Below are 24,707 nucleotides of genomic sequence, written 5' to 3'. Positions count from 1 at the left end.
GCTACGGAGGGATACTCCCCCCCTTCACTGGAGAACTGCGCTAAAACAGCTGATCACAACGTTCACACTCTGTGGTCACGAAGTACTCCACTAACCGCCCCCCCCCCGTCGACTTTCCTGAAGTACTCCCCCGTTGATAGAAATCAACACATAATGAATTAAGACCCCACGGTTTGATGATTGATAGGTGTGTGGGTTGTCTTTCATTTTGACACGCAGACATTTTTTATAATAAACATAGATACTGTATGTTAAATGGATATATCCGCCTTTTTTCATTTATCTTTCCATTCCCACAACAATATGCATAAATAAATGGCATATTTTGGACATAGTTCGAATGGTGATTAATCATGATTAATTAATTTTTAAACTGTGATTAATCTGATTAACATTTTTAATCGTTTGACAGCCCTAATATATATATATATATATATATATTAGGGCTGTCAGTCGATTAAAATATTTAATCGTGATTAATCGCATGATTGTCCATAGTTAATCGCGATTAATCGCAAATTAATCGCACATTTTTTATCTGTTCTAAATGTACCTTAGAGGAATATTTTTAAGTTTTTAATACTCTTATCAACATATGAGTGGACAAATATGCTTTATTCAAATGTTTATTATCATTTGAACAATGACAAAAATTCTCATGAATATTAAACACAACAACCTCTGAACATTACAAATATTCGCCTCAATTCAACCTGGAATCTCTCGTACAATAATACAATACAGTGTGGTGTGTGTGTGTGTGTGTGTGTGTGTGTGTGTGTGTGTGTGTGTGTGTGTGTGAGTGTGTGTGTGTGTGTGTGTGTGTGTGTGTGTGTGTGTGTGTGTGTGTGTGTGTGTGTGTGTGTGTGTGTGTGTGTGTGTGAGTGTGTGTGTGTGTGTGTGTGTGTGTGTGTGTGTGTGTGTGTGTGTGTGTGTATGTGATGGATCGTTGGAGCTATGTGCAACTCAAGGCATATGCTCAAACGGGATCTGCCTGGACGCTGCGATCATGTTGCGCGCACTATCCGCGCTGAGTGTGCTGACTTTTCGTACAATGTCCCACTGTCTGGCTTCCTGCATAAAGTCAAGTGCTCGGCGCAGTTGTCGGCGAAATGTCACTCTTCTGTTTTAATTGAAACAGCTCCTTATATCCGTTAGCGCAGCTAGCTAGCACCAGATGCTAACAACAACAATACACGTAAGGTCTCTCCCGGTCCTCCCGATGGCCAGTCAGGGCCTGCCGGTAAGCGTGGAAGTGTGGTCTGCAGCAAGCGGGCGGCAGGAGCGGGGCTGTCAGCATCAGCGGGGCTGTCAGCATCAGCCTGTAGATGGTATTTTAAACTCGATGTGCTCTGAAACTACGGGGCGGCCGAGGACAAAAAATGCACATGCGTTAATCGCGTTAAAATAATTAGTGGCGTTAATTGTTTTTTGCGTTAACGCATTATTAACGCGTTAACTTGACAGCCCTAATATATATATATATATATACACACATATATATACTGTATATACACAAAAATAATAAGTAAAGTTTCAAATAAAGTACAAATATTTACATACTGTAAACACAACAAGTTAAAGTAAAAATGATCAGATCGTACTACAGTGTATATAAAATGTATATTACAATACATACAGTGTTGTATTATGTTTGATGGCCACAGACAGGAAGTCTTTCTCATGGCGCTCTGTGGTGCGTCCTGATATAATAAACTGAACCTCTACCTGAAGTGTGTCAGTAACTGTTCTTAGACATTAAACAGGAACATCATTCCTGCCTCAGTGTTCACCCTCATCTTTTTATTATCTCCTGCTGCAGCTGAATGACAAGGAGGAGGCTCTGGCCCACCAGAGGAAGGTGAGCCTCATGTTGGCCCACAGTGCAGAGGAGCTGCAGAGACAGCTGCTGCTGGACTCACACTGCCGCAAACCAGAACCATCAGAGAACCACAGCCAGTCTCAGCAAACATCAAAGAACCAAAACCATTCTCTACAAACATTGGAACACTCAGAAAACCAGAACCAGCCTCAGCAAACCTCAGAGCCGTCAGAGAACCAGAACCAGCCTCAGCAAAACTCAGAGCCGTCAGAGAACCAGAACCAGCCTCAGCAAACCTCAGAGCCGTCAGAGAACCAGAACCAGCCTCAGCAAAACTCAGAGCCGTCAGAGAACCAGAACCAGCCTCAGCAAACCTCAGAACCGTCAGAGAACCAGAACCAGCCTCAGCAAACCTCAGAGCCGTCAGAGTCTGAGACAAAAGCACAGCAATAAGCAGAGCTGTCACATCCACTGCTTCAGGCCGGCCCAGCACCAGGTCTGCCCGAGTCCAGCACTGAATCACTGGAGCTATTGGAACCTTTGCAGTCCCCCATCCAGCCACTGACCAACCACAAGAGCTACCAAACCAAACCATCGGACCTAGCAGACTCCGAGGGTGGTCCTGTAGATTTGGATGTAGCGTCTGTGATGTAAATTGTAAGAGATTACATAATCAGGATACAAAAAAAAAGGTAACTGTATTCGATTACAATTACATTAAAAAGTAAGAAATCAGATTACTGTTACATTCTTTAAACACAGGGATTACCAGCAGGATTACAATGTTACAAAACATTTGAAATTAAAGATTTATATACGTATACTAAAGGTAGACGTGCTGTCTGAATTTTCTTTCATTCTTTTTTTTAATTCTCATTAGGGTCTGAGACATTACATTGCATTTAGCTGACGCTTTTATCCAAAGCAACTTACAATAAGTACATTCGACCAGGAAGACACAACCTTGAAGAAAACAGAATCATATAAGTACATCAGGTTTCATAGAGCCAAACATTTCAAGTGCTACTCAACTGGCTATAGATAAGCCAGTCCTTTATTAGTATATAAGTGCTCTGTTAGCAGTTCTTTGTTAGTAATTCTATTGCTCGAGGTGGAGTCGAAAGAGATGAGTTTTCAGTCTGCGCCGGAAGATGTGCAGGCTTTCTGCTGTCCTGATGTCAATGGGGAGCTCATTCCACCATTTTGGAGCCAGGATAGCAAACCCATGTGTTTTTGCTGATGGGAACTTGGGTCCCCCTCGCAGCGAGGGTGCAGCGAGTCGTTTGGCTGATGCAGAGCGTAGTGCACGCGCTGGGGTGTACAGTTTAACCATGTCCTGGATGTAGGAAGGGCCAGATCCATTCGCAGCATGGTATGCAAGTACCAGTGTCTTGAAGTGGATTCTAGCAGTTACCGGAAGCCAGTGAAGGGAGCGGAGGAGCGGAGTGGTGTGGGAAAATTTAGGAAGGTTGAAGACCAGACGAGCCGCTGCATTCTGGATGAGCTGCAGAGGTCGGATGGCACATGCAGGTAGACCAGCCAGGAGGGAGTTGCAGTAGTCTAGGCGTGAGATGACGAGAGCCTGGACCAGAACCTGCGTCGCTTTCTGTGTCAGCTGGGGACGTATCTTCCTGATGTTGTAAAGCGTGTATCTGCAGCAACGGGTTGTAGCAGCGATGTTTGCAGTGAAGGACAGTTTGTTATCTAGGGTCACACCCAGATTCCTTGCAGTCTGAGTCGGGGAAACAACATAGGTGCCGATGTTGATTGTCAGGTCAAGAGTGGGACAATCTTTTCCCGGAAGGAAAAGCAGCTCAGTCTTGTCAAGGTTGAGCTTGAGGTGGTGAGCAGACATCCACTGAGAGATGTCAGCTAGACAAGCAGTGATGCGTGCGATGACCTGGGTCTCTGAGCGGGGAAAGGACATAATTAATTGGGTGTCGTCAGCGTAGCAGTGGTATGAAAAACCATGCGGGCTAATGACTGATCCGAGCGAGTTTGTGTACAGGGAGAAGAGGAGGGGACCAAGAACAGAGCCCTGAGGGACCCCTGTAGTTAATTGACAAGGGTCGGACTCGGACCCTCTCCAAGTTACCCTGTAGGTACGGTCTTTGAGGTATGAGGTGAGGAGGGAAAGTGCAGATCCTGAAACTCCAAGTTCTTGGAGAGTGTGAAGGAGGATCTGATGATTCACCGTGTCGAATGCAGCAGACAGGTCCAACAGGATGATGACAGAGGAGAGGGATGCTGCCTCTGAGACCAGAGGTCGGCAAAGACCCTATTGTAATCGCTGCTAAACACACAAAACAGGGAAAGCGACCGGCAAAAGCACAGAAAAAGGTTCCGAAATCATGATGGCAGATAGCCCATGCGAGCCTAGTGACACTACAACTCGCATGATTTATATCCATAGGATCAACTTAATCGCTCGCACAGCGACCACAGCAACCATGCAAAATTGGAGAGCACGCTCGTGAACTATCATAGACGGGAAATATTCGGTTAACGCAACCACTGATTCAGGGGGTCAAATATCCGTTAAAAGTGGGAAAATACAAATTATAATAATAATAATCCTTTCGATATCAATAATGTAGTGACTAGCCCACGTCACTGTAGGCTGCCTACTGTCCTGATTTTGGCCCCTTTTTCTGCGCTTTTGCCCGTCTGTTTCCCTGTTTTGTGTGTGTTTGACAATAGGGTCTTCGCCGACATCTGGTCTCAGACCCTAATAATCCTATCGATATCAATAATGAATTTGTCACACAATTTGTGCGAGTGTCCCCCCCCATGTTATATATATATATATATCAAATCTCCCAAAACTGAGCGACCAATCAGAGGTCTCTTCCTTTTTTTCCCCCTCCAATCTAAATAGTTAATATTTACAGTTAAACTGCTGTTGCTATGCGTCATATTCATCTGCTCATATTAGATGAATATGACAGGCCCAGGTGCAGAGGGCAAATGTGTGTGTGTGCACGTATCTGTGTGTGTGTAGCTGTGTGAGTGTGTGTGTAGCTATGTGTGTGTGGCTGTGTATGCATTTAGCTGTCTGTGTGTAGCTATGCGTGTGTAGCTGTGTGTGTATGTGCGTGTGTCCCAATTGGCGGCACCAGGGGGGCGCTAGCGGGTGCTGCAGCTCCCCCTAGGATAGCCATAGCACCCCCTAAGCACCCTCAATAAATGTATGTCTCTTTTTCTTTTTACGTGTGAAATTCATAATTTGAAAAATTATTGATTCGAAAATAATATGCTACAGTACAAGTACTTCTGGGTCTCTGTGTTTCAGTCAAGCTCGGCTCTGTGTGTGGCACAATCTCATTTTGTGTGAATGCGCGAGAGAGAGCGCACCGGTACCGGGGATTGTTGTTAGCATCTGGTTAGCTAGTTGCACTAACGGATATAAGGAGCTGTTTCAACAACAAGGCGGAGGAGAGTTCTCTCCTGTCAGATAACTGATAACTGATAACTGATAACCTCAGCTCAGTAAAGGACTCTGAGGGTTTAGATAGTTAACTTTAGTCTAACTATCTCAGTGGGTCTCAAACTGTTTGGTCATGATTTATGTACGTCCGAGCCACACCTTTATATGATCATTATAGTTATACATAAGTTATGAAATACTATATGACAGTAAAACAAGAATACAGTTTAAAAGGATGAGTGATTTGTAAAATATCCATAAAGAAAAAGAAAATCTGTTTACAGTTCTGTTTCATATGGGTGTTGGGAGATGTATCCATAGATCTCCTCATTTTTGCTCTCAAAGTGCAGCAGATTGATGCATTTAACTTCAATATTTAAAAAAAAAAATCTTCCCGGGGGAGCATGCCCCCGGACCCCCTTGAAGATGCTAGGTCCACCACCCACTTATAAAATAGCATTACACCCCTGCTTACACCTATATGCGTTAGAACTCGAGCGTTAGAACTATTAACGAAGCACTTTTATACTAATAAAGGACTGGCTTACCTAAAGCCAGTTGAGTAGCACTTGAAATGTTTGGCTCTATGAAACCTGATGTACTTATATGATTCTGTTTTCTTCAAGGTTGTGTCTTCCTGGTCGAATGTACTTATTGTAAGTCGCTTTGGATAAAAGTGTCAGCTAAATGCAATGTAATGTAATGTAATGTAATATGCCGTGAGCTGATTATCGAGCCTTCATTGTAACTGTTGCGGATATACTGTGTATGTGCGATGTGGCGCCCATGTTCACGTTCGCTCGATGCTAGGCGATGCCTCGCCATGGCACACGATGGCGATGTGATTTTTGTATACATAAATAAAGTAATTTAAGAAAAATGTGTTTAGTTTCTTTTGTGTTTTGTCTCATCAAACGGCTGCCCTCAATCTTTTTAGTCAAAATAAACCAATTTGAAAAAGAACTGCATTTCCTGCTGAAAATGCGGGTGAATGCTGTAAGCTGTGCACATTTGTTGCTGAATTTGGCTGAAAATGCAGAAAAAGTTGAATATTTTGGACTGGACCATTGCTGAACGCAGAGTGCTGTTGTTACGGTGGGTACCATAGACTGTATAGAGGTTGGAACGTGCCGCTCGTATATTCAGAGCAGAGCTCACTGTCAGAGCGGCCGAGCATATTCTGGTGAATGTGTCAAAGTTACTTTTGCACAATATTATTTAATAAAAAAACTTTCTGTGCAGCTGCTCCTCACCTGTGGAATCCTCCCAGACCACCTGAGGACTCCACATACCACTGACTCCTTTAAGAAAGGCCTAAAAACCTTGCATGCAACACACTCGGCGGAGATGGTGGAGAGAACTAAGGTGCTCCAAGGTGTGGTTAAACTTTACCAGTCTCGATGTGGACAATGCTCGTTGCCAAAAGGGCAATAAGAGTTTAGCATTGAAGGGCGGTAATAGGGCTGAATGATTCATCGATTTTAAATCGAAATCGCGATTTTAAATGATGCGATTATGAAATCGCAAAGCCTGCGATTTAAAAAAAAAAATGGATTGATCCAATCACCTGCCAAGTATTTTTGAAAGTGCCTGCCCTTTCCAAATGGCTTCCAATGGAGCTTTCCAGATGGTTTGGTGAAACAAACCATCTGAGTCAGGTTAGTAATGCTCCATCACATGTTTTACATCTATTACAGGGTGAATCTTAAACTGAAGCTTGACTTTAAAGCAACCCAACAGAAGTTTCATGTATGTTTAGTTATTTCACTCGTAGCTCGGGCTGCGGGGTGCTAGAGACTGGAGCATGTTGATGCGACCTTCCTAGCCGGAGATATGGCCACATTTTACAATAAACTTCCGTTGGTTGGGTCGCTTAAAAACAAATATCGCAAATCAAATCGCAATATTTGTCAGAAAAATCGCAATAGTTCCACGGAAGTTAACTTGCCGCTAACTTCCGGGGAACTATTGAGAGGATCTGCGGCTAGCAGTCTATGGTTGCAGCATAATAGACTGTTCGTAATGGACTTTTAAAGGTAAGAAGATGTTTAAAGATTTATATTGCGGATATTATCAGAACATCTGAATCAAATTAACTACACATGTGTATTAAAGGATGTTAGTGGATTATCCCTTCAATCAGTATATTTAACGTTTACAGATTAGCCTAGAATGCCGGATAAAGTTAGCAACACACGATAACCATGAACAGCCTATTAATCCGTTCTCCTAATGTTATTTCCTCCAACGTTGTGGAATTAGAGAAAAGGGGCTTCTTAACGTGCTTTTATCCGGGGTGGAGGGAGTTACATATTAGTTAAATATAACATTGGGGCGTGTGATTGTAGTGGGTGGAGGTGGTGAAATGAGGATATCCATTTTGGAGTTCAAGCTAGAATAATATAGTTAACGTTACACAATAATAAGGAAGAGAGCTATTTGTGTGATACATCGCGATTAATATGGATTTAGAGTGGATATTTGAGACTTCCAAACAGTAAACAAAAACGTAATTTATGGGTGAGTGTTTTTAGCAGAGCCATATAATGTCCTTGTGATTCTGTTGATTATTACCTGTCTGTATTATGTTGCAGCTCAGCTGATTTTGGATTGATGGCAAAGGGAGAGGGACTTAAGTGAGAGTGAAAGCACATGGTACGTTTCAAGGTAATGTCAGCAATTTCCCATCCTATAGGTTGCTAGATGTATCTAACCCTTTCTCCTGTCTCCCTCTTTCAGCACAAGAACCCCAGGGGGATTCCTGAAGACCTGCAATGAGACCCTCACCCTGCACCTGAGTCTCAACTCCCAGAGCTTTGCAAGCCTCTCCCTGTTCCTTATTTTGATTAAACAGACGTTAAGCTTCCCGATGGTGTGGTCTTCGTTTTGTGAAAAATATGATTACCTCACATATGTTGTTGCTGTTGTTGTCTTTTGTGATAGTTAAATTGCTCCTGCTGACTTGAGCCAGCCATTCTTTCCTCCTCTCTGTGTCAGTGGGGAAACCTTACATTTGTACTCCTTTCTCTGAGCGCTTGGAGCATCCCCCGGCAGCACAGCAAACCATGGGGGAGACGATATGCCAGGACAACACGGAGGAAAAGGCACAGACAAACTGCATGACATGCTATTCAATGTTTATTGAATTCCATTTATTTACTGTCAGTTGACAATCATTGATATGCACCTGTCGGTCTCCTGTCCTTTCTGAAAGTCATAAAGATTACATTACTCATTTAGATTACTTATGTCCTCAATTACCAGGGGATTACTGAAACCACCATGAATTAAAGAAATGGTAGAAATGAATCTAATCTGAATTTTGAAACCTTCCTTCCCTCCCTCTAAATATATCAAACATTAGGAAGTGATGCTCCTGACTACCATTCAAGTTTAAGAAGATAATATTTGTTTTAAACTATTCAAAGCAATAAACAACAGCAACAGGCTCTTTAACCAAGGCAACGTTAGCCTAACATGTATATGTTAACAGGTAAGATAGCTGTTCACACTATGTATATTTTCTGCTATGTTATTTCTATTTGAGATGTTTACATTTTCGATTGTTTAATTCTAGTCTTTTAACTGTCTTATGTGCAATGCCTTGTCTTTTGCTGCTGCAAAGCAAACATTTCCCAAATTGGTATCAATAAAGTACTTCTTATTTTATCTTAATCCTCAAATATTAGCAAACACATCGATATGTTGTATAAATATTGCAAATCAAAACCTTTATTCACTACTTATTACCAAAAATCGTAGTTCTATCTCCGGTAATCATGCATTCAAATGTCCCATCACGAACTTCCGGGGAACTATTGAGTCTCCCTGAACCACGTGACGATCAAGCATTTTGGTCCTCCGTGTGGTGTCTAGACAGTTGTGTTAAGTTAATTTATTTAGTTCAGTCCTTTTGTCTTTTGCCTTGTCTTGTGATTTCCTGTTTTATTTTGTAGTAACCTTTCCCTCTCGTTTCAGAGCATTCCTGCCCTGGTGTGTTTTTCCCACCAGTGTGATTGTCAGCCCCTCCCTTAATTGTTGCCACCTGTGTCCCCTTACCTAGTGTGTATATATAGTCTGCGTCTCCCTTTGTCTTGTGTCAGTTCGTCTTGTCTCGTCAAGCCTGCCAGTCATCCCTTGATCGTGTGAAGTATATTTTTGATAGTCATGTAGATGTTTTTTGGTTTAGAGTTTTTGATCCTCCAAGTGAGCGTTTTGTATTTGACCTTAATTAAAAGACCTTGTTAATTCTAATCTGTTTCTGGTGTTGTGCATTTGGGTCCTGAGCCTCGTGACATTCTTAACAGTACGAACTGACCAAAGAATGGACCCAGCCGACCCAGACAGGTTCAGAGCAGCTCTGCGCTCACAAGGCACGCTTTTGTCTCAGCATGACGATCAGCTGAAATCAATTGACCAGGGAGTGAGAGAATTGAGTGGTCGTCAAGAAAGCTTCCAAACATCTGTGAACAGCCAAGTAAACCACCTGGCAGATCAGCTTGTTCGTGTCCTTGCCCACCTGGAAGCTGGATCTCAAACTGTTTCCGCGGCTGCACCCCTGCCTGAGGCTGTGATCCAAGGACCTACTTCTTCTTCATGCTCTCGTCTCGCATCTCCAGAGAAATTCTCCGGTGACTCAGGTGACTGTCGTCCTTTTTTAGTCCAATGCGACCTGCATTATCAACATCAGCCTTCTGCTTTTCCAACAGACCAGTCTAGAATAGCTTTCATGATAACACACTTGACTGGTAGAGCAGCAGCGTGGGCTACAGCAGAATGGGCTAGAGACTCTCCCCTTTGCAGATCACTCGGACTGTTTACTGATTCCCTTAAAAAGATTTTTGATCGTACAGCGCCAGGGAGAGAAGCGGCTAAAGCTCTAGTTCAACTCAAGCAAAGAAATCAAAGAGTGTCTGATTATGCCATAGAGTTTAGGACAATAGCAGCAGACAGTGGCTGGAATGATCTGGCCTTGCTGGACACCTTTGTAAATGGACTTTCAGGCCTTGTCAAAGATCACTTAGTCCCATTAGATCTTCCAGAAGATTTAGACTCTGTGATTGCTCTGGCTATACGAATAGATAATAGGCTCTGGGATAGACAAAAAGAAAGAGAACATCCTGCAGTTCGTTCACCAAGCTCCAGGGGCCCTCCTCGTGGCATCCGGATGAGGGAGGATTCGTTTCCAGGGGTCTGGATCAAGCCTCCTTTGACAACGCCATCCACCACATCAGAGGAACCCATGCAACTTGGCCGAGCAAGACTTTCACTGGAGGAGCGGGAACGGCGCCTCCGCCAGGGCCTGTGTTTCTACTGCGGGCATCGTGGACACCTGATGGCCGCTTGCTCACTAAAAGACGGGGCTCCCCAGGCAAGAGGAGGGCGCTGGTGAGCCGACTAACTTCTGACTACTCTCCTCGTACGCTGACTCCTATCCAAGTAAATTAGGTAAGAAAACCTTAACACAGAATGTTCTCATTGATTCAGGAGCAGACGAAAGTTTTATGGACTGGAATTTTGCCAAAAGCTTGAACATTGTCACCATGCCCTTAGCTCAACCTTTAAATGCCAGTGCCCTTGATGGAAGATTATTGTTTCAAGTCACTCACCACACAGAACCCGTCCAGGTTATCATAAATCACAACCACACAGAATTCATGACATTCCATTTATTCGACTCCTCACAACACCCTATGATTTTAGGCTTCCCATGGTTGAAAAGACATAACCCTCACATTGACTGGCGTTCTGGTAGGGTGAAGGGTTGGGGAAGAGAATGTAATCATACATGTTTGGTTTCACCAGGAGAAGTTGAAGGGCTGTCTGTAGGAAGGGTTACTTCAGGTAGTGAGGTGGAGACGAAGGAAGTAACTCATGACCATGCCTCTGACTTACCAGACCTGCCCAATGTTCCCTCCTGTTACCACAACCTGAGGGAGGTTTTCAGTAAGACTCGGGCCTCTACGTTGCCTCCTCATCGACCTTATGACTGTGCAATTGACTTACTACCGGGTGCCCCCATTCTCAAGGGACGTCTATACTCAATTTCTGGTCCTGAAAGACAATCTATGACGGATTACATTGACTCATCTCTGAAGGCGGGCCTCATTCGTCCATCGTCATCTCCTGCTGGCGCCGGATTTTTCTTCGTGGGTAAAAAAAGACGGATCCCTCCGACCCTGCATAGACTACTCTCCCCTGAATGATATAACGGTAAAAAACAGGTACCCTCTCCCCCTCATTTCCACTGCTTTTGAACTGTTAAAAGGAGCTAAGATCTTCACTAAACTTGACTTGAGGAATGCCTATCACTTGGTCAGGATAAGGGAGGGGGACGAATGGAAGACTGGATTCAATACCCCCAGTGGCCACTATGAATACTTAGTAATGCCATTTGGGCTAACTAATGCTCCTGCTGTATTTCAGGCTCTTGTGAATGATGTGCTCAGACAATATTTGAATCATTTTGTGTTTGTCTACCTGGATGATATATTGATATTCTCTCCTGATGAAGAGTCCCATGTTCAGCATGTCCGCCAGGTCCTCCAAGGCCTTCTGGAAAACCAACTATTCGTGAAGGCGGAGAAATGTGAATTTCACAAGACCACTGTCTCATTCCTGGGCTTCATCATTGCTCCGGACCAGGTCAAGATGGATCCAAGCAAGGTCAGTGCTGTCGCAAATTGGCCCACACCCACCAACAGGAAGAAGGTACAGCAATTTCTCGGTTTTGCTAACTTCTACAGACGTTTCATAAGACATTTTAGCTCCATAGCTGCACCTCTCCACTCACTCACCTCAACCCATGTTCAGTTTTTGTGGACTCTACAGGCCGACAAAGCTTTCCAGGAATTGAAAAGACGGTTTACCTCTGCTCCTGTTCTCATCACTCCTGATTCACTACGGCAGTTTGTGGTGGAGGTGGATGCTTCCAATGATGGAGTTGGGGCTGTGTTGTCACAACGTTCAGCCAAGGACAGCAAACTTCACCCATGTGCTTTTCTGTCACGTAAGTTAACACCTGCTGAACGCAACTATGATGTAGGCAACAGAGAACTTTTGGCTGTCAAAACAGCGCTTGAGGAATGGAGACACTTTCTGGAGGGGTCAGAGCAACCATTCATAGTCTGGACGGATCATAAAAATCTTGAGTACATCCGAAAAGCTAAGAGACTGAACTCACGTCAGGCAAGATGGGCTTTGTTCTTCACTCGTTTTAACTTTTCCTTGTCATTTAGACCCGGTTCACAAAATGTCAAGCCAGATGCACTCTCTCGTGTTTTTGATCCTGAACCCTCGGCAAAGGAACCAAAGCTCATCCTTCCACTAAACTGTGTGGTTGGAGCGGTAACTTGGCCAATAGAAACAGAGGTGAAACGAGCTAACGGTGAGAGCCCGACACCTAGGGGTTGCCCCCCAAATAGGTTGTTTGTTCCTCAAACTGTGCGTCCTAAGGTCATTCAATGGGCTCACACCTCGCTGCTCACCTGCCATCCTGGGGTAAAAAAAACCATGTACGTCATCAAGCAACGGTTCTGGTGGACATCTATGGAGAAGGATGTCAAGGAGTATGTGGCCGCCTGCACCATCTGCGCCAGGAATAAGACCTCTTCCAGGCCCCAGATGGGTCTGCTCAGGCCGCTGCCTATCCCCAGTCGGCCCTGGTCCGACATCTCAGTGGATTTTGTCACCGGACTGCCAGAATCCAAAGGTAACACCACCGTCCTCACGGTGGTGGATAGATTCTCTAAAATGACACATTTTATTGCTTTGCCTAAACTGCCATCGGCCAAAGAAACGGCTGAAGTGTTGTTGCACCATGTTTGTCGTCTCCACGGTTTTCCCAAGGACATCGTGTCAGACCGGGGTCCTCAGTTTGTCTCCCGTTTCTGGAGGGAGTTTTGCAGCCTCATCGGGGCCTCTGTCAGCCTCTCTTCCGGTTACCATCCCCAATCAAATGGACAAACGGAGAGACTGAATCAAGAACTGGAAACCTGCCTCCGGTGCCTGGTGTCCCAAAACCCAGCTTCTTGGAGTAAACACCTCACGTGGGTAGAATACGCCCACAACTCATTGCCTACCTCTGACACCGGATTGACCCCGTTCCAGTGCGTCTACGGTTACCAACCTCCCATGTTCTCAGAGACAGAGAAAGAAGTCATGGTTCCCTCGGCACACGCACTGGTCAGGCGCTGTCATGGCATTTGGGCTTCAGCACGTCGGGTCCTCCTTAGGACTTCGGCCCGCATGAAAAAAGCGGCTGATCGGCATCGCCGTCCTGCACCTGTGTACAGACCGGGTCAGAAAGTGTGGCTATCCACCAGAGACTTGCCCCTGAACGTAGTCTCTAGGAAGCTGGCACCAAGATTTGTAGGCCCATTCACTGTGGAAAAGTGTATTAACCCTGTGTCTGTTCGTTTGCGCCTGCCTAGATCACTCAGAGTCCATCCAACATTCCACGTAAGCAAACTCAAGCCGGTCAAGGAAAGCAAAATGGTTCCCGCTTCCAAGCCCCCCCCTCCTCCCAGGCTCATTGATGGAGGTCTGGTCTACACTGTCAAGCGTCTGCTGAAGGTCAGAAAACGAGGAAGGGGTCAGCAGTTTTTAGTGGACTGGGAGGGTTATGGACCGGAAGAGCGGGAATGGATCCCGTCTAGCTTCATCGTGGACCAGAACCTGATAAAGGATTTTTACAAAAGCCATCCTGAACTCGCTGGGCCGTCCGGAGCCGTCCGTAAAGGAGGGGGTACTGTGGTGTCTAGACAGTTGTGTTAAGTTAATTTATTTAGTTCAGTCCTTTTGTCTTTTGCCTTGTCTTGTGATTTCCTGTTTTATTTTGTAGTAACCTTTCCCTCTCGTTTCAGAGCATTCCTGCCCTGGTGTGTTTTTCCCACCAGTGTGATTGTCAGCCCCTCCCTTAATTGTTGCCACCTGTGTCCCCTTACCTAGTGTGTATATATAGTCTGCGTCTCCCTTTGTCTTGTGTCAGTTCGTCTTGTCTCGTCAAGCCTGCCAGTCATCCCTTGATCGTGTGAAGTATATTTTTGATAGTCATGTAGATGTTTTTTGGTTTAGAGTTTTTGATCCTCCAAGTGAGCGTTTTGTATTTGACCTTAATTAAAAGACCTTGTTAATTCTAATCTGTTTCTGGTGTTGTGCATTTGGGTCCAGAGCCTCATGACATTCTTAACACTCCGCTGTCGTAACTCTTCTCTCTATATGGCGCTGGCTCAGAGCAGCAGACTTCAGATAAAGGTTAATGGTCCTGCCCTCAACAGCTCTACGTCAATTATGGGGTGTCATCATCATATATGCCGAAGAGAGAGAGAAGAGAGAGAGGGCGATCAAGAGAAGAGAGAAGAGAGAGAGGGCGATCAAGAGAAGAGAGAGAGTAATGTAATAAAACACGGTTTTCTCATAACTTCAGTGAAAATACTCCAAACAGCCCAAAACTTCACAGGTTTGGTAACGATGCAGCCATCAACGCATCTAAGCGTATTATGGGGTGTCATCAAATGCCGTTGCCATGGCGACAAACCACTCCCCATGAAACATGATGTCTATGTAAGTCCAATCAACACGGTCCAATCGTCCCCCAATCTTCACTTGTATATCACCGGTCCATGCCTCAACAGCTCTACGCCAAATCTGAGATCTCACCATATGCCGTTTCCATGGAAACGCATTCCTCGCCATAAAACATGTCGCTATAACTCCTATGAAAATGTTCAAAAAGTGCTCAAACTTCATGTGTGCCAACAGTCCAGCTTTGAAGACATCTAAGGGACAGTTTTGAGATTTCTTCAAATGCCGTTGCCATGGCAACACAATGTTCGCCATGAAACACGGCTTTCTCATAACTTCAGTGAAAATGCTCCAAACGCCCCAAAACTTCACAGGTTTGGTAACGATGCAGCCATCAACGCATCTAAGCGTATTATGGGGTGTCATCAAATGCCGTTGCCATGGCGACAGATCATTCGCCATCAAGTTAGTTCAGAAGTTTGCAGTTCGAATATTCTGCTGCTTTTCTAAGCCTTTTTACTTTATTTTCTTCTCTCATCACACATTCAAGCCCCCAGTGTTCATGTATAATTTCAATCTAAATTCTTCACTTTCTTCTTAAACATTACATTTCAGCATAGCAATTCAGCGTCAGCTTTTCAGCATAAAGCATTCCCACTAGCAATTTCTTCAGGAATTACATTCTCTAGTTTCTCTTAGGCTTCTGGTTTGTTTACAAGTCCAACCTAGCCGGTCTCACCACGGCTCTCCCAGACCTGGTTCTCGGGGTAGGTGGCAGATCTTGAGCACTGGGCTCCGGAGGTTCTGCAGTACGCTGCTCTGGAACACCTCCTGAATGCTGCTCAGCTGCATCACCGCCGCTCTGCTCTGACGAGGAGTACATGGGAATGAGATGATGGCGATTAGGTCGGACTGTCCCATGAGGTCCCTCAAGAATGTAGGAACGCGGCGTGTTGTGACTGCCAATAACCGTTCCACTCGCCTTCTGATCCGTGACCCAAACCTCTTTTCCAGGCTCAAGCCTCTCGAGACTTCTCACTCGATGACGCAGGTTGTAACGCTGTACATTCTTTATTCTCCTCTCTCTTTCTCGCAGAACTACAGCCTCGCTGTCGGGAAGAGCAGGATCCAGCAACGCTGGTAATGTTGGCACCATCGTGCGAAGCCTCCTCCCCATGAGAAGTTTACCACCCGTTCTGCCTCACCGTTGCTCTGTGGATATTTAGGGCTGCTGGTGACGTGTTTAAATCCATACGACTCTGCAAACTCTTCAAACACCTTTCCCGAGAACTGCTGCCATTTGTCTGTGACCAGCGTCTCTGGGATACCATGTCGTGCAAAGATGGATTTGAGATGGTGGGTTACATATGTTGATTTTGTGGGTGTCAGCAAAACCATTTCCACATACCTTGATGCATAATCCATTACCAGCAGATATGACTTGCTTCCCAGCATAAACAAGTCGGCACCCAGTTTCTGCCATGGTCAGCCTGGGTATTGTGTTGGCATCAGCGGCTCTTTGGGGTTCTGTCTCTCCTTGCTGCATGTCCGGCAGTTGAGAACCAACTCATTTAGCTGCTGACTTAGCCCTGACCACCATACAGACTGTTGGGCACGCTCCCTATACTTCACCACTCCTTGGTGACCTTCATGTAGTCTGGCGAGCACATCATTTCTCATTGTTGCGGGGATGACGAGTCTGTCCCCCTTTAACAGTAGTCCGTCCTTTACAGTTATGAACGCTTGTTCCGCCCAGTATAACTTTATGGCTGGTTCGCTGTTGCTGTGTGCTGGCCATTTCTCTTCACACAGCTGCATCACTCTTCCGCACACACTGTTCTTTGCCAACTGCTCTTTTAACTCTTCCAGGTAAGCCGTGCTTGCTGGCAAACTGTCGATAATCATGTCCACATAGATATTTGTGCTCTCGAGGAACTCTTTTTCATCTGGTGTGGCGTCTCTTTTCACACGTGACAATGTATCAGCCGTCCACAGACTTTTCTGCTGATCACCCCCAGGTCTTCCATGCGGGACGGTTCCTCTTTGACTTTGTCCATCAGTGGCAGTGGAATCCTTCTAGGCGTCTTCAGAGAAAACGGTTGGGCCCCTGGTTTCAGCTTAATGGCATATGGCTGCCACAACTCTCCAAGACCGCTGCATACTGTTGGGTAATTACTCTTTAGCATGTCCATAGTGACGTTGTCTAGTCATGCCACTAGCTTCAGCGCTACACTAGCAGGCCTCCCGAGCAGGGGCGGATCTAGACAAATATTCATGGGGTGGCAAGAGGGTGGCAAGAGAATGTCAGGGGTGGCATCCCCTGGCAGAAGTATAAGCTGATTTAATCGCAGTCATAAGTCATAATGTTAACTTGGAAAGCCACAATATTGATATTTTAAGGCGAGACACCCCAGGTGAATAGGGTAATTTTTTTTACTTAAAGGTATCAGCTAGTCCAGTGGTTCCCAAACTTGTTGTGCCCAAGGCACACCAAAGGACAAGTAAAAATCTCAAGGCACACCTATTGTGCAAAATAGCCCTTATAACACGTGTTATCACTCATATCATGTAAAATATCTGTAAATGTACATAATTATTTACTAATGCCAAATAAAATGTGACAAAGACAACTATATTACTCATGAAATATTTATTAACGAAATATTTCAGAAATTAATTTGAAACTTTATCAAATTAGGCTTCATCAAAGCAGCAACACACTCATTTAAACCAGACAGGTCACAACATAAAAAAATGAGGCAAAGGAAACTCAGCAGAAATTCAGCACAGAGAACTGTCAATGCAAGGAAGCTGCATTGTCCATGGTCCTGAACTACAAATTATACATGTAACATTTCAGCAATCAGCATTGAAACATGTGCTATTGTAAATATTTTGCCGACTTACGAATTAGTGAGATACATGTGCCTGTCGGGGCGCGCAGATTTTTTGTATCCTTGGTGGCACTGAGGAGAGGGCCACTCGCAAGTCCTGTTCAACAGAGAGCCGTGACCTCCTGTTGTTCTTCATGTAAACCAGAGTAGAGAACACCAACTCCAGAGATGGGGTCGTTACTACATTTTTAAAATATATTACATATTACTTTAAAAAAAGTAATATATTACACTACTTCGTTACTATCTACATCAAGTAAATAGTTACTTTACTCGTTACTTTACTAGCCGAGCACGTACGAACTGCGCATGCGTGAGTGGCAATAACTTTCCTTACCAGCAGGCGGCGGTAGTGTGTATTTGTCATTCAAAACAGGCAACAACCGGAAGACAGAGAAGAAGAACAGACTTTGTGATATAAACAAACAACAAATAGCGTGTGCGTTAGCTTCACCTTAGCATGTGTTCTTTGCAGGTGTTTGTTGAGGTTTGATGTGGTGTTTGCAGCAGTGGATAACAGCTTCTGGCCTGGACACAGTTTGCACCTCACCGTCACATTCCTGTCTATTCTTCGGACGAACTCAAAATAATGGGCATACCTCCACCCCTCGAAAGTTATCGCTGACTCAGCCATGTTTATGCAGCACTGCACGTGGAGATGTGGACGCACAAGTCGCGCAGATTACGTACATATAAACCTACAAAATACTGATATAGTAAATTAAAAAATAATTATTTTTGTGTAGTTGTATATTGCAATAATAAGGTATGGTTAACTTGTCACAAAATCCCACGGCACACCCGGACTTGCCTCACGGCACACCACTGTGCCGCGGCACACCGTTTGGGAACCACTGACCTACTGTATGGCAGGTGGAGGGGCAGTGATGTTACAGGTGGAGGAGCAAAACTGCAAGACTGCAAACTCACAAGACAGAGAAATCAAAGTTTGTTCTCCAGAGAAGAGGTTGATTTCACTTCAATTTTTTATTTCATATTTTCTAAAGATGTGGAAATGGCAAAAAAAAAAACTTGAGAGCTGTAACCAAGACAACTGTAACAACATGAGTAGAGAGCCACCAAGGTTTTTCAAGTCCCTCTCTTACTCCATTTTGCCAACCCAAACTTCCAGGTACATGACGGGACACCTTGCTTGTTTTTGTTGTTTGCGCTCCTCTGGCTGGGTGCTGGCAGGTGGAGGGCAGTGATGTTGGCAGGTGGAGGGGCAGTGATGTTACGGGTGGAGGGGCAGTGATGTTAGCTGGGTGCTGGCAGGTGGAAGAGCAATGTTTAGTCCAAATATTTCCATTGCAACGGCTAATGGAAATGATTGCAGCTGTGGATCTGTTTGGGGGTTGCTGGATGCAGTGGCGTAGCCAGGAATTATTGTGTGGGTGGGCCTGGATAAATGTAGGTGGGCCAGGGGGAGATATATTAAGCGTGGGGTCTGAGCTGAAACTTCATTAATGATTTTTTAATGCACTAATAGAACATAAGCATAAATTAGCAGTGAAAACAAAAAACATAGGCACGGCGGCCTCAGAATGTGTGTAAAACTGACATCCACATAGGGTACACAACGGTACTACTACTTTTATCGATAGCGCTTATGCTTATGCTCCAGGTTCAGTACCAACCACATCATAAAGTACGCGGACGATACAACAGTGGTGGGACTCATCAGGGACAACAACGAACAGGCCTGCAGGGAGGAGGTGAAACATCTGACAGACTGGTGTAACACCAACAACCTGATCCTGAATGTCGATAAAACAAAAGAGATCATTGTCGACTTCAGGAACAAAAAGCACTGTCACCCACCTCTCCACATCAACGGCACAGCAGTGAAGACTACAGACAGCACCAAGTTCCTGGGTGTGCATATCACAAGCAGTCTGACCTGGTCCACTCACACGACATCACTATTTAAGAAGGCACAGCAGCGCCTACACTTCCTGCACAGCTCCCCCCTCCCATCCTCACCACGTTCTACAGAGGAACCATAGAGAGCGTGCTGACCAGCGGCATCTCCATCTGGTCGAGAGACTGCAACGCCAAAGACTGGAAGTCTCTGCAGAGAGTGGTTAGGACAGCAGAGAAGATCATCGGAGTGTCTCTCCCTCCCATCAGAGACACCGCTCAGAAACGCTGCCTGACACAGAACATGTTTAAAGATCCCACTCATCCTCACCATGCTCTGTTCTCCCTGCTGCCCTCCGGCAAGATGTTCCGCAGCATTAAGAGCAGAACAGCCAGATTCTGCAATAGCTTTTCCCCCAAGCCATCAGACTGCTGAACAGCAAGTAGACCAGTAACATAAAGATTACATTACGCTGTGTAAAGCGCACATATTTGTTATATAGTATGTCTATTTTATTTATATGTATAGTAAGTCTTTATATTTTAAACGCACACTTTATCTTTAATTTTATCAGCACCACGTCACTATTATTTATTTATATATACAATTTTAGCAAGTTTTTATGTTGTCCTGTTCCTGTAAGCCAGTACAACGAAATTTCGTTTTAATAGTAGGCCTACACTCTGTGTCTTGTTGAAATGGCAATAAAGTATGTCTATGTCTTATCCGGTCCTTTAACATTACTTTTATCGGTTCTTTTGGAGAAAAAAATAAGGTAAACTAACTAAACAAATTGTGAACAAAACTAACATTGCTTTTTATTTCAATTAAATAAATAATATTTCACATCAAAAGAAACAACAGTGTTTTAACAAATCGTATTAAATAATGTGATGACAGAATTGTAAACCGAATCGCTGAAACTTTAACTAAATAAATAACTCAGTTTCCTCTAATCATTAATGTTTGTATAATGTAGTTAGCTCCGTGTGTTGCTGCTAGCATACATAACACCTGACGTGGAAACGTTACTCGTGGATGGGGCTACAGAGCTGCTAGAAAGACAGTCGAACCCGGTGCATTCCTCCGTCTGGATGTGGGGCACTTTTGCTAAATGTTTAGACACATTGCTCGTGTTACCGCCCTCACATGCTAAACACTTATTGCACTTTTGGCAACGAGCATTGTCCACATCGAGACGGGTAAAGTTTAACCACACCTCGGAGCGCGTTCTCTCCGCCATCTCCTCCTCCGTGTGTGTGTGTGTGTTGCTGCATGTAGCAGCTGCGTGTGTGTAAACTGCCCCGCCCCCTCGCTCATTCACTCATGGCAAAAGTTACTTTACTTACTATAAAAACTCACGGTAAAAAAATGCACTCCCTATTCCATTGTCATGAAGGTGGAATCTAACTATATCCAGAATAAGTTTTATTGGATCCAGGCTAGAAACATGTTTATTTCTGCTGTAAAGTTGGGCATTTTAACATGGGGGTCTATGGGAATTGCTCCTTTTTGCATCCATCCCCTGTCGGCCACTAGATGAACTGCAGTTTGTGGCACTTCCTTCTGGGCTTCCCGGCTCTGCGCTATGAAGCGCTGATTGGCTGTGGGTGGGCCAGACGTGCATGTGGGTGGGCCCAGGCCCACCCGGGCCCACCCACAGCTACGCCACTGGCTGGATGTGGTAGCTTGGCTGCTGTTGTTCCTTTTCACCTTTTTGGATTGGCTCTTGCTTCCAAAATGGCCATCTTTTAATTTTATTTTTATTTCTGTCATTTCTGATTTGTTTGGCCTCAATTCTCAGCCTCAGTCGTATGAATCTTTTTACGAGTTTTTGTTGTACTCTACAGCATGACGGAAGCCTGCTGGAGAGGGCCTGAGCTTCTTTCTCCATGACACCCACTGCGTTGGGGAGCTGCATGAGGGAGGAACCAGTCTTGGTCCTAAATAGTTCCTCAATTTGGTGAATGAAGTCAAAGGCTTCTTGGGAGGGACGACAAACAGCACCTGCCTTGAAGTCTTTCAAGTCCACTAACAAGCTGTTGTCACCAGAAGGACTCTCATCATGGTGCTCTGTTGCAATTTTGCATTTTTCACAGATGCTGGCAAACTTGATGATTTTGTGGACGATGTAGCCTGCAAGATGGAAGAGAATACATTTCTCAGTTTTTGTGAGGTCAGGTGCTGCTACTCTGTTCACCGCCATCAGCTGTTACACTCTGACTGATGGAGTGATTTTTGGCTCCCCTGTGTCCAGGAAGTCTGCCAAAAAGCTACTGTGGTCTTCCTGGTAGCTCCCAGAGCTGATGGTGGTGAGGAACTGCCCCACAGATATGATTCTCAGTGCATGATGGAATTCCACTGGAGTTGGGACAGGATTTTTAGACCTCACACAGCTGAATGTATTTTCAAGGCAGTCTTGTGTGAACCTTGACGTTAACACAAACCTGTGTCCTTGTGTAAGCATCTCCTCTTGTATGGCCAAAATTGATGTTGTTGCCATTATCACCCCTGTTTGAACAGGCTTCCAACCTCCCTTTTGACCTATCTTTATCCCACGAAACAGATGGACGATGTTCTGGAGGAAGGTGATGGCCTTTTGGTACTCCTCCATCTTGAGCCTGCTCAGGGCTGTAATTGGATGGCGAGATGACATCAGATCAAACCAACGATCAACCTGCTCCAGGAACCACGCTGTCGTCATGTATGACAGAGGGCGGTTTTCTTGCTGCACCATGTATTTCAGCCCAGCACTTGTAGCCTTACTGAACACATTTAGAGCAAGTCCAACCTTCATCTTATCAAAGTGACTTGGCTCGATGGCTGCAGCTGAAAGATGGGGAGCTATTTTTAAGGCCATCCCTTCCTGAAAGGTCAATAAGTCCTTAATGGGGACCACAGAAACCTCGTTAGAGGGGAGGTTCTCTCTGTTAACAACATCCTCAGGAATTATGAAGACCTGAAGACAAGGGCACTTTTTAGATTTTTTACCAGATGTGGGACATCGGGCATGAAATAGAGCTGCCTGTCTGGTTTTGCTGGATGTGGCACCGATGTTTTATTTTGGTCCACGTTGGCAAGGGGCGGCCCTGTGTAGCCCTATGTATGTATGTATGTATGTATGTATGTATGTATGTATGTATGTATGTATGTATGTATGTATGTATGTATGTATGTATGTATGTATGTATGTATGTATTATATATATATATAAATAAAATGCATCATCATCATCATCATATCAATAATGATTGACCTGTACTCTGCTCCATTGGTAGAATTGCCAGTGTAATGATATGCCACTACTTGCTTCCACCATGTTGTGTTTCCAGCCAACATAAACACACAAGCATGTGTTGCCACCCCTGTGTGACCTGGTAAAGTCACATCACCGTACAGTTTGCCTGTAATCATGTCTAACTCCACACTTGGTGTGATTGCCATTTCATCCAAGGTCAACACACACTCCCTTTCAAGGTCTGTCAATCTATCTGCCTTCAATTTTAGGAAATCAAAAACCTCTGTCAACACACCAGGCTCAAACTTAACACATTGCATCCTTCTTTGCAGTGTCCTTATTCCTGGAAGGGGAATCTTCAATTCCTGCAGAGTTTTTGTAACCCGTTGGTCCGCTCGCAAAGCGAATTTTTAAAGCCTTCTTAATTGTCTCATTGCTCCATTTCATCCCCTTTGTGGTGAGTCTGCCTAATGCCTTCAGTTGGTCTTTTGAAAACGTTTTCTTATATTTCTTGTCCCTAATTTTCATTGTTTTCTTGAGAGCTGCATTTTCCTTCCTGATTTTTCTTAGTGCAGCCTTTGCTTTTTTGGTGATTCCTTCTTGGCTCTTTAATTTTCTCTTTAATTGTTGTAATAGATCTGTTTGACTGGCTGCTGGTTCCCTCGTATGCTGACTGGCTGCTGGTTCCCTCGTATGCTGACTGGCTGCTGGTTCCCTTGTATGCTGACTGGCTGCTGGTTCCCTCGTATGCTGACTGGCTGCTGGTTCCCTCGTATGCTGACTGGCTGCTGGCTGAGTGGGTGGTGTCCGCCCTCCCTGTCTCTCCTCACTAGCCATGTCCTCTCTTTCTTCACCCTCACTTTCCTTTCTCTCAGTCTCCTCATCCCTTCTTCCCTCAATCTTTGAGACTAATGTAAGTAGAAGACATGGCACTGTAAATGTTCGAACATTTTAAATATTATACCACTTAAAAATAACAAATATTACTTTTGTTACTAAGAGTTCATACTTATTATACCTGTGTCACCTTTCACACTATCGCTGTGATCATGAGCTATGGGCTTTGTAGATACAGGTCCCGGGGTGAATCGTGGTGCAGGGGCCCTTCTTTTTTTGACCACAGGGCGATGCACGAAGATGGTGGGTATAGCCTCTGCTCTCAGCCTAGCTAGTCGTGCCCTTTTTTGTCTTGACAAACTGATCTGCATCAAAATGTGCCTGCGGAGTGACTTGAGGTTACTTCACACACAGAACAACTGTGTCTGAATCTTGTCTGCCCACATACATATTCCATAGTGGTTGAATACACAGTATTAGGGAACACTTTATACTGGACATGTTATACTCATTAAATACTGTATATAAAATATGACCAAGAATGTGAGACAACTTTATAGAAATTCATATCACATCTGTTACTGATGCCATTTGTCATACTTTGTTAAACTCACAAATAATAAAGTTCCATAACTTCAGTTGGGAACAAAGACCACACCTTATCTCCCCAAGGCAATTTCCCATCCAATAGGTGTGCTATATAGGTGTGTATAACCCTTTCTCCTGTCTGTTTATCCCTCTTTCAGCACAAGAACCAGAGGGGGATTCAATGGAGCCTGAATACCTGCACTGAGACCCTCACCCTGCACCCTGAGTCTCAACTCTGTGTTTTTCAAGCCTTTCCCTGTTTTTTTGTATTAAACAAAACATTAAGCTTTCCCAATGGTGTGGTTTTCGTTTTGTGAAAAAGTGCAAATGCAGTGTTTGTATATAATTACCTCACATATTTTGTTGCTGTTGGTTGTGAAATTGCTCCTGCTGACTTGAGCCAGCCATTTTTTCCTCCGCTCTGTGTCAGTGGGGAAGCCGTACATTCGTACTCCTTTCTCGGAGCGATTTGAGCATCCCCAGGCAGCACAGCAAACCATGGTGGCGACTAGGAG

At 44.6% G+C, this 24,707-nt stretch overlaps 1 protein-coding gene across 1 annotated transcript in view; it reads left to right on the top strand.

Moving 5' to 3' along the window:
• Nucleotides 1-2,654, top strand: part of ccdc125 (coiled-coil domain containing 125) — a 47,215-nt gene extending 44,561 nt beyond the window's left edge. Inside the window, exon 13 of the mRNA XM_034199286.1 lies at nucleotides 1,823-2,654. Coding sequence (XP_034055177.1) covers nucleotides 1,823-2,275 — 453 coding nt within the window. The 3' untranslated portion in view covers nucleotides 2,276-2,654. The remainder of the gene's footprint in view (nucleotides 1-1,822) is intronic.
• The last annotated feature ends 22,053 nt before the right edge of the window (nucleotides 2,655-24,707 follow it).

The sequence above is a fragment of the Gymnodraco acuticeps genome, unplaced genomic scaffold (assembly GCF_902827175.1).
Source record: "Gymnodraco acuticeps unplaced genomic scaffold, fGymAcu1.1, whole genome shotgun sequence".
NCBI lineage: Eukaryota > Metazoa > Chordata > Actinopteri > Perciformes > Bathydraconidae > Gymnodraco > Gymnodraco acuticeps.
Note: the sequence above shows the minus strand (reverse complement) of the source record. Positions and strands in the feature narration are given on the sequence as shown.